We start from the raw sequence: 14,440 nt of genomic DNA, 5'->3' as shown, positions 1-14,440 counted from the left end.
GAGAAAAGAGAGAAACTGTATAATTTGTGTTATTTGTGTTCTAAGAAGGGTGAAGAGTGGGTTTAAAAGGCCATAGGTCGACTGTTGGTGGCAGGATGTCGATGGTTGAAGATTCAACCTATGGAGGTCGAGTTTTGAACCCTCGACTTGCTTTTTAATTTTTTTAGGTCGAGTTTTCAACCTTCGACTTACTTTTAATTTTTCTTAGGTCAAAATTTCAACCTTCACTTAGTTTTTTACTTTTTTAAAACTTTGAACTTCAAAAATAGTTGTCACTACCACAAATCTCTAAATATTTTTAAAAGTACCATATTTTAATTATTTTTTCAAATTGCAATATTTAAATAAAATATCTAATTAAAAGTGTGTTTTCGAGTGATTTTAAAAATGAAAAAAAGGAAATAATTTTGACGATTTTTAAATCACTCACAAGCATGCACTCAAATAAAATTGGTTATGGGTTGGGCTTAAATTTGATATTCATTTCCCGTATCTGAAAGTAGATACGCATATTAAAAAAAATTAAAAAAAAAAAATTAGTTACTTCAAATCACGTATATCAACCACGTATCTATTCACATTTGATATCGATTCTCTAAACAATTAGAAATATCTATGCTTCCTAGCTTTTAGTATATAACAAACCAAATAAACTTTTACATAAAAAAAATCATTGAAAAAGAGTTGTCAAACACATGTGTGTTTTTGTTTTAAGAATTTTTTTCAAACATGTTTAAATAAAAAAAAATATTTTTTTCCAAATCATTCCAAAGAGGCCTAATTTCATCGGAAATATCAATTTAATACTTGAGATAATTTCTATTGAAAAACTTTGCTCCCTTGGATGCACCTATCTTGGTGTATCGGATTGTCCAATAAAATTCTGACACATGATAAATAATCTCTTTTTAAAAAATATTTTATTTAATATTTTTTCTTTGTAGATAAAAAAAAAATGTACATAGTTACGTGAAGCTTACACTTATTCATTATCAATTTCTTTTTTTGTATAAATTTTTGACAGAAAACGGCTACTCAAACCGAAAAAAGGCTACAATGATAATAAGCCAGAGCAATTCAGTTTCGTTTTTTCTTAATAAAACAATTTTAATAACGTCTTTTTCAAAAGAAAAAACAACTGAAATTCTGCCCAACGTAATAATGAGACGACGTCGTTTTCCTTACAGTTGGAAGTTGTAACCCCGTCAAACGAAACGGAACTCCGGGAACTAGAAACGGGATACCTGAAGCTACCGACACTTATCTCCAAGCCTCTAGGTTCGTAACCCGAGCCTGACTACCGAACCTACACTCGCAGCTTTCTCCACTGAACCCGAATCTCCTTCCCTGGCCCTTTTTCAGTGGTGACTGATGGCTCATCACTGCGGCTTTACTGCCATTACCCCATTTACCTTTCTTCCTTCCCTTCTCTTTGTCACTCCCACAAAAGGGAAAGTTCTTCTTCACGATCTCTCTGGTTTTCCTCTCCCAATTCCTGATTGTAAGTGATCTCGTTTGATTTTGATCGTTTCTTAGCCAAACCCATCTGGGGTTTTCAATCTTTTGATTTCTTTCCCTTTTAGCTTCTGAATTTCTAATTGAACCCTTGAATTTCCATCGTTAAATCTCCGGAACACCCATTTTCCATTACCACTTTTGCAAGATGATGCACGCTAAATCCGATTCGGATGTTACAAGTTTAGCCCCATCGTCGCCAAGGTCGCCGAAGCGGCCTCTGTACTACGTGCAAAGCCCTTCGAGAGATTCTCACGACGGCGACAAATCTTCCACCCATGCCACTCCGGCCTTCAACAGCCCCATGGAGAGCCCTTCTCATCCCTCTTATACTCGCCACTCTCGCTCCTCGTCCGCGAGTCGGTTTTCCGGTACGTTTCGGGCCGCCCTTGGTCGGAAAGGCAGCCGGAAACGCAACGATAAGGGGTGGCCGGAGTGTAATGTGATTGAAGAAGAGGGGGACTATGATGATCTATATGGGGACGAAGGGTTAACTAGGAGATGCCAGATTTTGATGGCTCTGCTTGCGTTTATTTTTATCTTCTTCTTGTTTTGTTTGATCATTTGGGGTGCTAGCCGGCCTTTCAAAACTGAGATCAAAGTCAAGGTTGTGTTTCTAGCTCTATACATACTCTGAAACTATACAAAATTGTTACATAGTTGATTAAAATAATATTTGCCAATAAACGTGAATATTTTAAGATTTTTCTGGCATTTTGGATCTTTGTGAATTGATATTATTTATAACACATGTCTGGAATTTGATATATTTTCAATTTTTTATGCTTCTTCTGTCTAACTCTGTTTTTGGCTGCCGCACCATAAATTCTCAGTTTAAGACTTGATGTTTGAAGTTATTTGGTTTTAGAAGTGATGTTTGTTTCCATGTCCTTTTTCTCTTACAGAGCATGACAGTTCATAATGTTTATTTTGGAGAAGGATCAGACACAACAGGAGTTCCAACCAAATTACTGACTATCAACTGTTCATTAAGGATTACTGTGCACAATCCTGCAACTTTCTTTGGCATTCATGTCAGTTCCTCCCCCATCAATCTAATGTATTCCCAGATTGCAGTTGCCTCTGGCCAGGTAAAATTCCTAAAACAAACTTCCATAAAAAAATGCATTAAGAAATGGAAATGGCTGATTCGAAGGAAATGGGAAATATATGAGATGTTTTTCTTGCTTTGCAGTTGAAGAAATACTATCAACCAAGACAGAGTAATCGAATCGAATTGGTAAATCTTGAAGGGAACAAGGTGCCATTGTATGGGGCTGGAGCTAGCCTTGAAGCCCTGGATAAAATTGGAAACATTCCTATGATGCTGGTGTTTGAAATCCATTCAAGAGGGAATGTGGTGGGGAAACTGGTAAGATCAAAGCATCGAAAGCGTGTCTCATGTTCTTTGGAGATTGACTCTCGGAACTCGAAGCCTATGAAGATTAAAGCTGATTCATGTACATATGATTGAGAGAGAATCTCCACCTTGCATCTTTCTCTTCATTGGAAGGGAAAGATTCCACCTGTAGGATCATACTTTGGTTGTAGAAATAGGCTGTTGACTTACTTCTTCCTTCTTTAGATCCATGGAATAATTAAGGGGAAAAAAAAGACCAGTGAATCAGTTTATGGTACATCTACATACTATTGTTTTGCCAACTACTTTCCATACAACAACAGAGCATGCGCAATGATAGTACAATTATTTGACCAAATGAAATAATATGTTCTTTATACTTCTGACAAGACAACATTGTTTTTATGAGTTAAAGCACTTTTACTGTATATGATTTGCCAATTGAAAAGAAAAAAAAAGAACTTGCAGTTTAACCAGTGTTTCCTAAAAATAAGTTGGTTAAATCATAAATAAAAATAGAAAAAACATTGAATATGTTTTTAATTTTTATTATAGAATGTTAATAAAGTTTTTTTTTTCCTTACTATAGAAATCCAAACACCAAAATAGTATTTAACCTTTTACTTACTTGAACCCACATTAACTAATTAGTGGACAATCAAAGAAATCTAATTGTCATTTAGAAGGATACTTACTAACTATTAAAATAGTAATTCATTTAGATCCATTTAGTAAATATTTAGTCTTTTATTTCTGTTTTTGAAATTTAAGTCTATTTCATTCACATTTTTTACGATAGATTCACATCGTTTTTAAGTACAATGGTTGAATTCTTACCCAAATTCCAAAAACAAAAATAACTTTTTAAAAACTAATTTTTTTAGTTCTCAAAAGTTGACTTGGTTTTTTAAACTATTGGTGAAAAGTGATAACAAAGGAATAAACTTGGAGGTGGAAGTAGTGTCCATAAACTTAATTTTAAAAAACAAAAACAAAAAAAATAAAATAAAATGATTACCAAATGGAACTTTAATTATCATCTTTTTTCTTGTTGAGGCAAAAGACAAATAACAAAGCAACAACACAACTAAACACTCCCAAACTCTAAAACAAGCAAGGAGAGAGAACACCAACTGACAAATCATAGATCAAAGAACACCCTTGAGAGGAGGCTAACGCAACAATGGAATGTGGCTTTGTTCATCCCTTGAGGGATGTGACAAATATGAACAAAATTAACAGTGATCCCAGCAAAAGGAATATCCTCAACAACTTCCCTATTTAATTCTCATCTCTAGTATGTTATATGTTCATATGGCAAGAAAGGGAACGTATATCTCCAAGATATTCTCCTCAATAGGGGGCCCTTCAACAACTGTTATAATGAAAGAAAAAATTAACTAGAAGCAAATACACAGATCCTTCCATTTAAAGATGGGAAATGCTTCTATTATGAGTTTTAGAACATCAACAGACTACCTTAGTACTTTTTAAAACTGTAAGAATGTCATTTCAAACTACCCTTTAGAAACAAAATACTCAGGATGCGTAATTCTCTATAGTGATTTTTGTAGATTGGCTATATTCCATCCATACACATTTAAATATCACAATCAGATGCCAACATGAGTGAGGCATAAAACTTATACTATCGTTCTTTTCTCGTAGTCAGAGATTTGATTCTCCTACCCTATCCACTATCTATGATTAATATATATATATATATCACAATCAGAGATATCGGACTATTATTGGATTGGGTACCAACATATTTCTATACCATCAACTAACTTGTATTGATCAATTGGATTCACTAAGAATGGCGATGTCACTTCTTCAGATCTCTCGACTGTGGTTGAGGCAGAAGAGAGATGAGACTATTCAAATTACAGATATTGATGGTGTAGAGTCATCTAATAAAACTTGCACAAAAACTAAGACCAACAATAACTAGGGCCTTACACAAAATGGCCAGTTCCTCAAACCAAAAATAAAAAGAGCTTTCAAATTACAGGGAAACAAATGGCGATGGTAAAGCCATTTGCAGAGGGACGAACTGAACTTACAGGAACATGACTGAAACCATCATGGTTGAGAATTTGTGGTCTGTAGGCTGGAAATTTCTGGTGTGGAAGGAATGCCCTCTTGCTTATCAATAGCACAGCTTGGCTCAGAAACTGTTCCACCGATTCTGTTTGGAGGCCAATAGCGGAATAGTGATCTTCCAATTATATTTTTGGCAGGTAGAGGACCCCTGAACAATTTGGTATAGCCAGCTATCAGCACAGGGGGAAAAATATTTCTAAGGGGTGCCTGAGTTAGATTGAGTTCGACATAGACTTCTTGAATTATAGAAAGTGCTAACTACTGATTCAAAGAACTTTTCAAATGTATCAAGATATTTGGTTTATGAACAAAAGTCTTATGCTGAAATACACTTATTTTAGAAGACACCCAGTACTGGTGAAGTGATGAGTGGAGGCTTTACCACACATGAGAATCATAGCTGTTATTGCGATTATCACCCATCACAAAGACCATGTTTTCGGGCACTTGCTGCATCAAGGAATGAAAGAGGTGTAATGTTTTACCATGCTCGATATAGATTTCACCAAGGGAAGAAAAAGTAATCTCTTTTTGTCCAACCGAAAAGAAAAATCATCACAGCCTGTACTCAATTGTCGTGCAGTAAGATTGTCATATAAAACTCTGCTAGGAAGATCTTAAAAAAATGTGAAGCCAATGCAGAGAATAAGAAAATAACACTTACAATTGGAGTCATATCATATGATGGTGGTTCCAAGATAAATTTTTCGTTTCTCTCAACCCCATTAACGATAAGTTTTCCATTCCGAACCTGCAATCAGTTAATGTTCCAAGCAAAGAGTGAAGCTGAAACACAGATATATTTAATGCTTGAAAACACACAATCAAAAGCGGGAGGCTACAACCATAAATTTTTTGACAATAGTTGTGTACGAAAATCCACTCTTAGACTTAATACTGTTATTTTATATTTTTCAATTCTACAATATCATTAAATAAATATGGTAGAAGTATCTGTTCTTGCGTGATCTAAATCAATAGCCCCAAGACACGTGAATTGTGCAGCAACATCAGATAATGATCCAAACAACAAATAAAGAATTTTGTTTAAAAATCTTACCTCCACAGTATCACCTTGTTTAGCAACAACTCTTTTAATGAAGACATCTTCATCAGTATATCCTACTTCCTGAAGCACTGGTGGGCTTTTGAATATCACTATATCATTAGCACAAGGCTTTCTAAAATAGTATGTGACCTACAAAAGAAAATATAAGTATTTATCTTGCATGAAACCATGGTCCAACCCCCGAACTTTAGTAGACAGAACTGAAATCATAGATCTTCTCCCCTTATCTCAAAGTCAAACATTACAATCCAAGAACTTGGGACAAAGAAAATATGCAAAGCATATTTTACTTGGGAGCAATAACATCAGGCAATTCTAACTCTGAAACCCAAACTAGTTGCCATATGAATATCAAATCCCAATCTATATCAAATTTCAATTAATCAAGAAACACGCTTGCAAAGTAGGATTAACAATAGTGAACAAGATTTCTACCTTCTCTGCTACAAGTCGATCCCCAACATCAAATGTAGGATACATTGATAGCGAGGGAATGTACCTCGGTTCTGCAATAAATGTTCTGAAGGCAAGAGATATTGCTATAGCTGCAAAGACTGTTTTGGCGTCATCCGAAGTCAAATTTAACCATTCTGGCAGAAACCCAGAAGAATCCTTTTGATTCTCCACCTTCCCATTATCCTCACGTTCATCGCCACCTCCACCTCCACCTCCACCGCCGCCGCCACCGTTATCTACAACCGACCTAGTCTTTTCGTCAGAGTCATTAACAGCACTGCAGCAACCCCTCTTCAGGTGGGTTCCATCGCTTGGAGGCTTAAAGGCTAGAAAACTACTGCTTCCGGATTGAATCGACAATTTGCTGCGTGTTACAAAAGGGAAAATAGAGCGATTGGCGATGTGGATATGTACGAATTTTGGAGAAATGGCGATTGAATGGAGATTGAGAATTGGGAAATTAGAAGGGTTATTGGGTTTTGAGAGGCGCGTACGTTGTAGAGAAGTGTTGTCGAAAGATGGTACTGAAGAGAGGAGATGAAGAGAGAGCATCCTCTGTGGCAGAAGTGCGGCAGCTCTGTAAAGGATTTCGAGCTGCTGGGTTTGTAATTGGGGGTGTTCTTTGCAGATGGAGCGGATACTTTTCTACAGAGGATGAAAGGAGACGACAACAAAGCTGGAAGTCTATTTGGATTAGATGTGAATATATTGCAATTTCTAAACATGGTCAAACCATGGTCTTTCTATGGAGATTATTGGTATAAATAATAGATATAGCCCAAGCGATGGAAAAAGAATTTTTATAAGTTAAACAGAGACGTGAATGAGAAAGTCATCTCCAGCTTCATCTCACCCGTGAACATCTCTAAAAGTTCGGTACATTTTTATAAAAAATACCTTTCTCTGATAGTTGTAATTTCTTGATATGTTTTAAATTTACATCTTACAACCCCAATGAAATGAAGTGGGTTTTGGAACTAATTGTTTTGTTCAAAATAGATAATACATAAAATGAACTCCATATTTCCCTGAGTTGTTGGCAATTCAAATGAACCATGAAGTGACAGTATAGATATTAACAAAATAGCAATATACATGGTCATGTAGTTTGGATTTTGGTCCTCAACAATGACTTTACATCTTTTACATGAATTGGCTACAGTTGAATTACACAAAGTGATAAAAAAGGGTAAGTATTTGTAATGCTTAACCATTTATAATTTCAGATAGCAAGCATGATCATATTTTTTAACTTTTTAAGATCAGAGATTCATGCAATAGCTGGTCGTCTCCTCGTCGTCACTAATGGATGAACATCATTCTGCAAGTTGTAGTAGCATTCTGCCTCCATATCCAAAACTGGGTTTGGTTCTGGATACGGCATAGGATCAGCGGACGAGAGGGACGTGCCTGACAAAGGAGCATCGATGTAGAGGTGCTCCGTGGACGTCCAGATGGTAGTTCAACTCCTTTTGGGAGTGTCCTGCTTCTTGTTTGGGAATAAGTAGATCCATTACCGTTGGATATGATCACTATTTCTGATTGGAGAAGATCAGAATAAGATGCAGGTGGGTCTTCCTTGTGAATTCTCTCTGAACTCGTCTCTGGAATTTCATTGCCCTCCGTTCTCTCAGCCATGGCTTCATTAACCATACCGATTGAGCGCCAAGCTTCAGATACAAGCTTGAGAGTGCTGTCTTCGGGAACGACATTCTTTTCTTCCATCATTTGAAGGATCTTTTCTGCTCTCCATGGCTGTTTGGCTTCTCCGTAGCCCCATATTAAGGTCTCAAAGGTTTTCAAATTGGGGGACACATCCATGTCACACATACGCTCAAAAACCCTCCATGCCTTCTCCATTTTACCTGCAGTGCACCAACCACTAATTATAGTCGTGAAAATCACGACATTTGGTCTCACCCCGTATTTGCTCATGGAGTTTAGCAGGGACTCGGCCTTCACAGGCTCACCAGCACGGACAAACCCTTTTGCCAGAATGCTGAAAACATGGATATCAGGCTCAATTCCAGATTTCAACATGTCGTCAAAGATTTCTTGGCATTTGTCCATACGTCCAGCTGAGCTCCAACCATTCATAATGGTGCTAAATGTTATCACATCTGGTTTTACCCCAGATTCTTCCATCATTGTCAATGCCTGCTCAAGTTTATAATCATTATCCATGTGAACAACAAGCACTTTAGAGGGGGGGAAGTTCATCAACAAGGGGGAATTAGACGATCACAAAAATAGATGTAGAAAATGAATGGTGAAAATGTGAAAAATATTGTACCTCATCGACTCCATCTGAGTCCCCAATATCTAGGAAGCCCTTGATAAGAGAGTTGAAAATAACAAGGTTTGGGTGTATTCTGAGATCCCTCATTCGATAGACAACCCTTAGAGCCTCAGCCAAGTTCCCCTGTTCACAATAACCACCTACAATTATTCCACACGTTCTCTCGTTGGGATTTACCTTATTGTTTTGCATTTCCACTAGTATACTTTCTGCCTTGCTAGTCTCCCCATCCTGAGCATATGCCCTTGCCAATGTGTTATATGTGACAACATCAGGTTGAACTCCAGATGCAATCATCTGATGCACTACATTCCATGCCTCCTTTATATTTTTCTTCTTGCACCAAGCTCCAACAAGGATATTATAAGTCCTGTTATTGGGTTTGAGATTTGTAGTCCTCATCATTAACTCTAATAATTTCATAGATTCTTCAGGTTTACGGATGATTCCATAGCCTTTGATGAGGGTATTAAAAGTGCTAGTTGTTGGCTTACACCCACACTCCTCCATTTTCTGAAAAGTTTCCATGGCCTCTTTTACATTGCCAGATTCAGAAAAGGCATTGATTATGGCATTGAAGAGTATGGAATCAGGTTTAGTGCCAGTTTCTTCCATTTCTGATAGAAGTCCTGAAATGGCCTTGAAACGCTTCTGCCGAGTCAGAGCAGCTACAAGAGCAGTGTATGTCACAGTAGTAGGCCTGTGTCCTTGTTCTACTAAACTATTGAAAATGAATTGACCTTCTTGAGGCTTCCCTCTTTCAACCAAGATGTTCATTAGCTTTGTTCTTGAACGTACTGTTCGGCAGCTATTGTTACCCAAACAGAGAACACAACGGGATTGAATTTGTGAATCGACCGGAGTTGAAACTAACTTTACTTGATTCTTGCGGAGACATGATTCCTACAAAGTTCAAAAATACCAATTCAACAAACAAAGGATATCATGAACCGTGTTCATAATATAGTGAAAACAAGTTATAGATCTCTAAGGATGACAGCAGAAGACTCTGGAATTGTTTGAAAAATATGTGCAAGACTTCCATTCAATATATTTCCAAAAATCAATATGATTTTTTCCGCGTTATTCAGTTTTTCTAAAAACAAAAATCTTCATATACGGTGAAACATAATGAAAAACATGAAAAGTGTTTTAGTAGGTAGAAAAGAACTCCAAATTCCCAGTCACTGCACAAGACAACCTATCAAATTTTTGAGTAAAATCAAATGAAAGGACCAGACTCGTCAAACAGTAAGTGAACAGGCTTATTAAAAAAAGAGCCATCTGATTATACAAGCATAGCCAACCAAGCGGATGATTTACCAAGTTCAGGCAGTGAATTAGATGATTGTGTGGTCAAAACATTGAAACATGGACAATGAAAACATAATAATAGTGCAAGTGCTTGCCACAGTACCATTTCTGGTGATCCTTGAGATAGATTTTTGCTTGCTATCGTTCCCTCTTTATGAACACCCATGAAAACTCTGGTCTTTTCTGAACCAGACTCTCTCAGTTCTGCTTGGCTCACTCGTCAAACTTTCATCCAACCGTCACCATGCCTCAACAAAATCAATATTCACCAAATTCCAACATATTACAGCATCGTCTTTCACTGTCTCTGAATAAGTGAAGATGAGTGGAGATAAAGCTCCTCCAATATGAATTCTACAATTAAAAACACCAGAGGAATCGAGAATCAAGTGAAGAGCAAGAAAATCCCAAATGGGATTTCTTCAAATCCAAAAGATATATCAAATCAAACCCCCTATTCTGTTCAGATTCTTCCATCTCCAACCAAATTCTTCAAAACCCACATTTCCAAAGGTGAAAATCAAAACCCACAACAAAAAATCTAAATCCAGTTCAATCAAATTGATGATCACTAACACACCCATCTAGATTTTGAGAAGTGGGTCAGAATTGAAATTGCGTTCAAGTAAGGAGCCAAAGGAGATGCGGAGGTACCTCTTCAGATGGGCAGCTGCAGAAGGAGGAGGAGCGGTCGACAGCGGTGGATTTGCATGGATGGAAGTTGCATGGAAGCCGAGCAGCAGAAACAGCCGGTCCATGTAAACGAGCCAATATTGTTTTCTAGTGGCCAAAGTTTGTGTTGTGAAATCCATTGGAGATTCTTATCCACAAATTTTTATCATTTTGAGATTTCTGGATGCCTTTTTGAGGCTGTCAAAATATTAAATAAAATTAGAGCCGAATGGCTGATAGGAAGCAAGAGTGGCCACGATAGCATTTACACTCGACATTCATGTATATGTGTGTTTATATGTATATAAATATAATTATATATTGCTTATTTAATTTGAAGAAAAAAAATATGGGGTTGGCTAATTTAAGATTTTTTTTAAAAAAAAATCAAGTATCTTTTTTTTTCCTGAAAAACCATTCCAAAGTCTTATAAGAGGGAAAAAGGAAATGAAACCTTTGATATTTTACATGAACTTTTTGGAACATACAATTTTGATTTTTTTTTGTTTAATTTTTCTTTTCCTTTTGAAGTTGAACCTGACATTTGAGGTTGAAGAATTCTATTATTATATAATCGGTATATAATATATATATCCTTGAATTTTACCTTTGTTTCTAAAGTACTATTTATCCTATCTTACTATCTTACCATCTTACTTTCCTAGAAACTGACTTGTCCGAGAATCATTTCTAGACCAATTTACTCACGGACAAATCTGTAATTTACAAAATTTGCCACTAATAATAATTAATATAAAAAGTAAGAATATGAAAAGTTTTTAGGATCTATAAATGGACCTTTTATTTCAATATTGTAGATTTGAAAACTTTTTAGGGAAATATGGTTGTTTTAAAACTTTAGAGATTTGTGGTAGTTTTTTTATTTTCGAGGCGTTTGTCGAGAGTTGAGAATCGAGGGTTGAGAAATCGACAATGGTATTTGTCGAAGGTTGGGAACTTGACGATGGTAGATGTCAAAGGTTGAGAACTCGACGATGGTCTGCTTGTGCTTTGAGACTTGTCGAGTGTTGAACATTCGACCTTCATAGGTCGAAAGTTCAACCCTCGACAAATGTTTAACGTCCCGACCCATCCGCCACTCCCACTACCAACCGTTGTCGCTGCTGACGCCTGCATTGCTGACCAAGAATCTAGGCAACTTTAATTTTCAACCCGTGTCGTGCCTCCCAACCAACTTATTAAACAACTTTAGTTTTCAACCCATGGGTCGAGTGTTGACACTCGACCTATGAGTTTTTAAACAGCTCCCTCTCCCATTCTCATATCACATTTTCTCAGCTTACATTTTCAAAATCTCTTTGCCTTTGCCATCCTCACGTTTTCGAAATCCTTTTCCTTCTTCCTCCTCCCGGATCAGAAACTAAATCCCTCTCCTCCCATTTTTTACCTCACTGCTTTTCATTTCCATTTCTCTTCTTCTATTTTGTTTAATACAAATTGTTCTCACACTTCTCCCTTGGTCACAAAATATACTGGTTTGTTACTCTACTAGATTTTATTTTTTAAGAATAACTATAAATTTTATTTTTATTCTTATATTATTATTTTTTTTATAGATTCTAATTTTATTTTATTTTTTTGTAGTTGTTGTCGGATAACAAATAACAAGAAAAAATAGTGAACGTTGTCACTTTGAAGGAAAAAAAAACTACTGTCAAATTTGTGAGTTAAACTTTAACTTTTATTTATTAGTAGTTTTTTGTTTTTAATATTTGTTTCTGCTAAATATATCATTTTTATTCCTTATATTGATGTCTACCATAATAATGTTAATTTTTAAATATTACTTTTTAATTGAAGATCAAGAAGTAATTTTATTTATTTTTCGTTTTTTTAATGATATTCTATATTTTAGTATTGCTTTTTTTTAATGATAATGTTAATTTTTAGATATTATTTTTTAATTGAAGATCAAGAAGTAATTTTATTTATTTTTCGTTTTTTTAATGATATTCTATATTTTAGTATTGCTTTTTTTTAATGATAATGTTAATTTTTAAATATTATTTTTTTTATTGATATTCTATATCTTGTTTTTTTACTACTTTATTGTTTGTTTTTATTTAAATTTGATGTTTATAGTTTTAAAAGTTTAGTTTATTGTTATGTTTAAAAAGTCGATGTTTATAGCTTAAAAACTTTAGTATTTATAGTTTAATACAAAATTATTGTGTTTTTTTTAATAAATTTCTTATGATATTTGATTTCTTTAGTATTAGCTTTGATGTTTATAGTGTTAAAAAGTTTAGTTTATTGTTATGTTTAAAAAGTTGATGTTTATAGTTTAAAAGCTTTAGTATTTTTAGTTTAATATAAAATTATTGTGATTTTTTTAATATATTTCTTATGATGTTTGATTTTTTTTAGTATTAACTTTGAAAAAGTGATTTGGCTATAGTTTTAAAAAGTTTAATTTATTGTTATGTCTAAAAATAGTTATAAAAAGTTTAATTTATTGTCATGTTTAAAAATAGTTTTAAGAAGTTTAATTTATTATTTGTCTAAAAATAATTTTAAAAAGTTTAATTTATTATTATATTTAAAATAGTTATAAAAAGTTTAATTTATTGTTATGTTTAAAAATAGTTTTAAAAAGTTTACCTTATTGTGATTTTTATTGTGATTTCTTAAATATATTTCTTATCTTTCTTATTGTGATTTTTATTGTGATTTGTTTTTGTTTAAGTTTGATAATTAGTAGAACAATTAGTAATGTATTGTTTATCTTTTTTTTTTTAGAAAATGGCGGATAAATGTTTGGGATTTATGTTGTTTACAAATGGTAATATGATTGATGGTATTGATGGAGTTAACTATGACCAACCACTAAGTGGTGGTTTTAGTATAAATGTGAACAGTGGAATTGTATTTTAACCATTTATGAAATGGTTGGGATGTCACTTAGTGTAAATATGGGAACAAATCAATAGGATCAGTAAGGTTTATGTTATTCCCTATTTCGAATGCACAAGCTATGAACTTGATATTATCAATCGTGATTTCACTCTGGAGTTTAGTGCATTTGTATGTAAATGTAAATAGGATAGAGTTTGATATAAACTTGAATGCACCATTTAGTTAGTTTTAAGATCCAACTCAATGTATTGATCCTGATCCGGAGTCAGTTGCATCGCCATGTGATAATGAAGATATGGCGGCTAACAATCAGTATAGAGATTTCAAAACAGAAACGAACGATAAATTTGAAGAGTTGGATTTCGATGGTCGTGAACATGAGTTACCTTCAGATACATTCAACGATTTGGATATGAATGTACTAGATAGCATTCGAGAACATGACCCAATTGTCAGCGTGGCACAACTGCAGTCTGACATCAAATCAAAGTTTGGATATCATGTTCTTTACCATAAGATATGGGAGGGCAAAAGAAAAGTGTTGGCTAAAGTGTTCGATGATTGGGATGAGTCTTACAAATTGTTATCCAGGTGACTGTATATGGTTAAGCAGACTAATCCTAGAACACGTGTAGAGTGGAGAGTGAAAAAAACGCTTCCATGTTATCCTAACTTCTGTATTTTGGGCATTTGGTCCTTATATAGAAGCTTTTAATAAATGTCGGCCAATAATTCAGATATATGGTACCCACTTGTATGGCAAATATCGAGG

The 14,440-nt window shown here is 34.8% G+C and overlaps 3 protein-coding genes across 5 annotated transcripts; 1 reads left to right on the top strand and 2 right to left on the bottom strand.

The window, feature by feature from the left end:
• Positions 1 to 1,268: 1,268 nt before the first annotated feature.
• LOC120072313 (uncharacterized) lies at positions 1,269 to 3,264 on the top strand. Its single transcript, XM_039024772.2, has 3 exons — positions 1,269 to 2,122; positions 2,421 to 2,606; positions 2,711 to 3,264. The coding sequence occupies exons 1-3, from the start codon at positions 1,664 to 1,666 to the stop codon at positions 2,987 to 2,989; spliced, it is 924 nt and encodes a 307-aa protein (XP_038880700.1). The 5' UTR covers positions 1,269 to 1,663; the 3' UTR covers positions 2,990 to 3,264.
• A 1,382-nt stretch (positions 3,265 to 4,646) lies between these two features.
• On the bottom strand, positions 4,647 to 7,346 carry PLSP1 (plastidic type i signal peptidase 1). 3 transcript variants are annotated; one of them, XR_005480090.2, is made up of 5 exons: positions 6,486 to 7,279; positions 6,042 to 6,179; positions 5,646 to 5,732; positions 5,364 to 5,543; positions 4,647 to 5,129 (listed from the first exon to the last, which is right to left on the bottom strand). XR_005480090.2 is itself a non-coding variant. In XM_039022886.2 (5 exons), exons 1-5 carry the CDS (start codon positions 7,056 to 7,058, stop codon positions 4,961 to 4,963), a joined length of 1,035 nt encoding a protein of 344 aa, XP_038878814.1. In that variant the 5' UTR covers positions 7,059 to 7,346; the 3' UTR covers positions 4,647 to 4,960. The 3 variants fall into 3 exon arrangements, 2 of the variants coding, with proteins under 2 accessions (XP_038878814.1, XP_090166859.1); XM_039022886.2 differs by having other exon boundaries at positions 5,364 to 5,431; positions 6,486 to 7,346; XM_090310733.1 differs by lacking the exon at positions 5,364 to 5,543 and having other exon boundaries at positions 6,486 to 7,251.
• Positions 7,347 to 7,555: 209 nt separating this feature from the next.
• On the bottom strand, positions 7,556 to 10,948 carry LOC120070950 (uncharacterized). Its single transcript, XM_039022885.2, has 4 exons — positions 10,774 to 10,948; positions 10,223 to 10,473; positions 8,800 to 9,708; positions 7,556 to 8,663 (listed from the first exon to the last, which is right to left on the bottom strand). Exons 2-4 carry the CDS (start codon positions 10,283 to 10,285, stop codon positions 7,809 to 7,811), a joined length of 1,827 nt encoding a protein of 608 aa, XP_038878813.1. The 5' UTR covers positions 10,286 to 10,473; positions 10,774 to 10,948; the 3' UTR covers positions 7,556 to 7,808.
• Positions 10,949 to 14,440: the final 3,492 nt, after the last annotated feature.

Source organism: Benincasa hispida, chromosome 2, assembly GCF_027475165.1.
Source record: "Benincasa hispida cultivar pf3 chromosome 2, pf3_genome.v1.1, whole genome shotgun sequence".
NCBI classification, from domain to species: domain Eukaryota; kingdom Viridiplantae; phylum Streptophyta; class Magnoliopsida; order Cucurbitales; family Cucurbitaceae; genus Benincasa; species Benincasa hispida.
The sequence above is the reverse complement of the archived record's forward strand: the minus strand, read 5'-3'. Positions and strand labels throughout refer to the sequence as shown.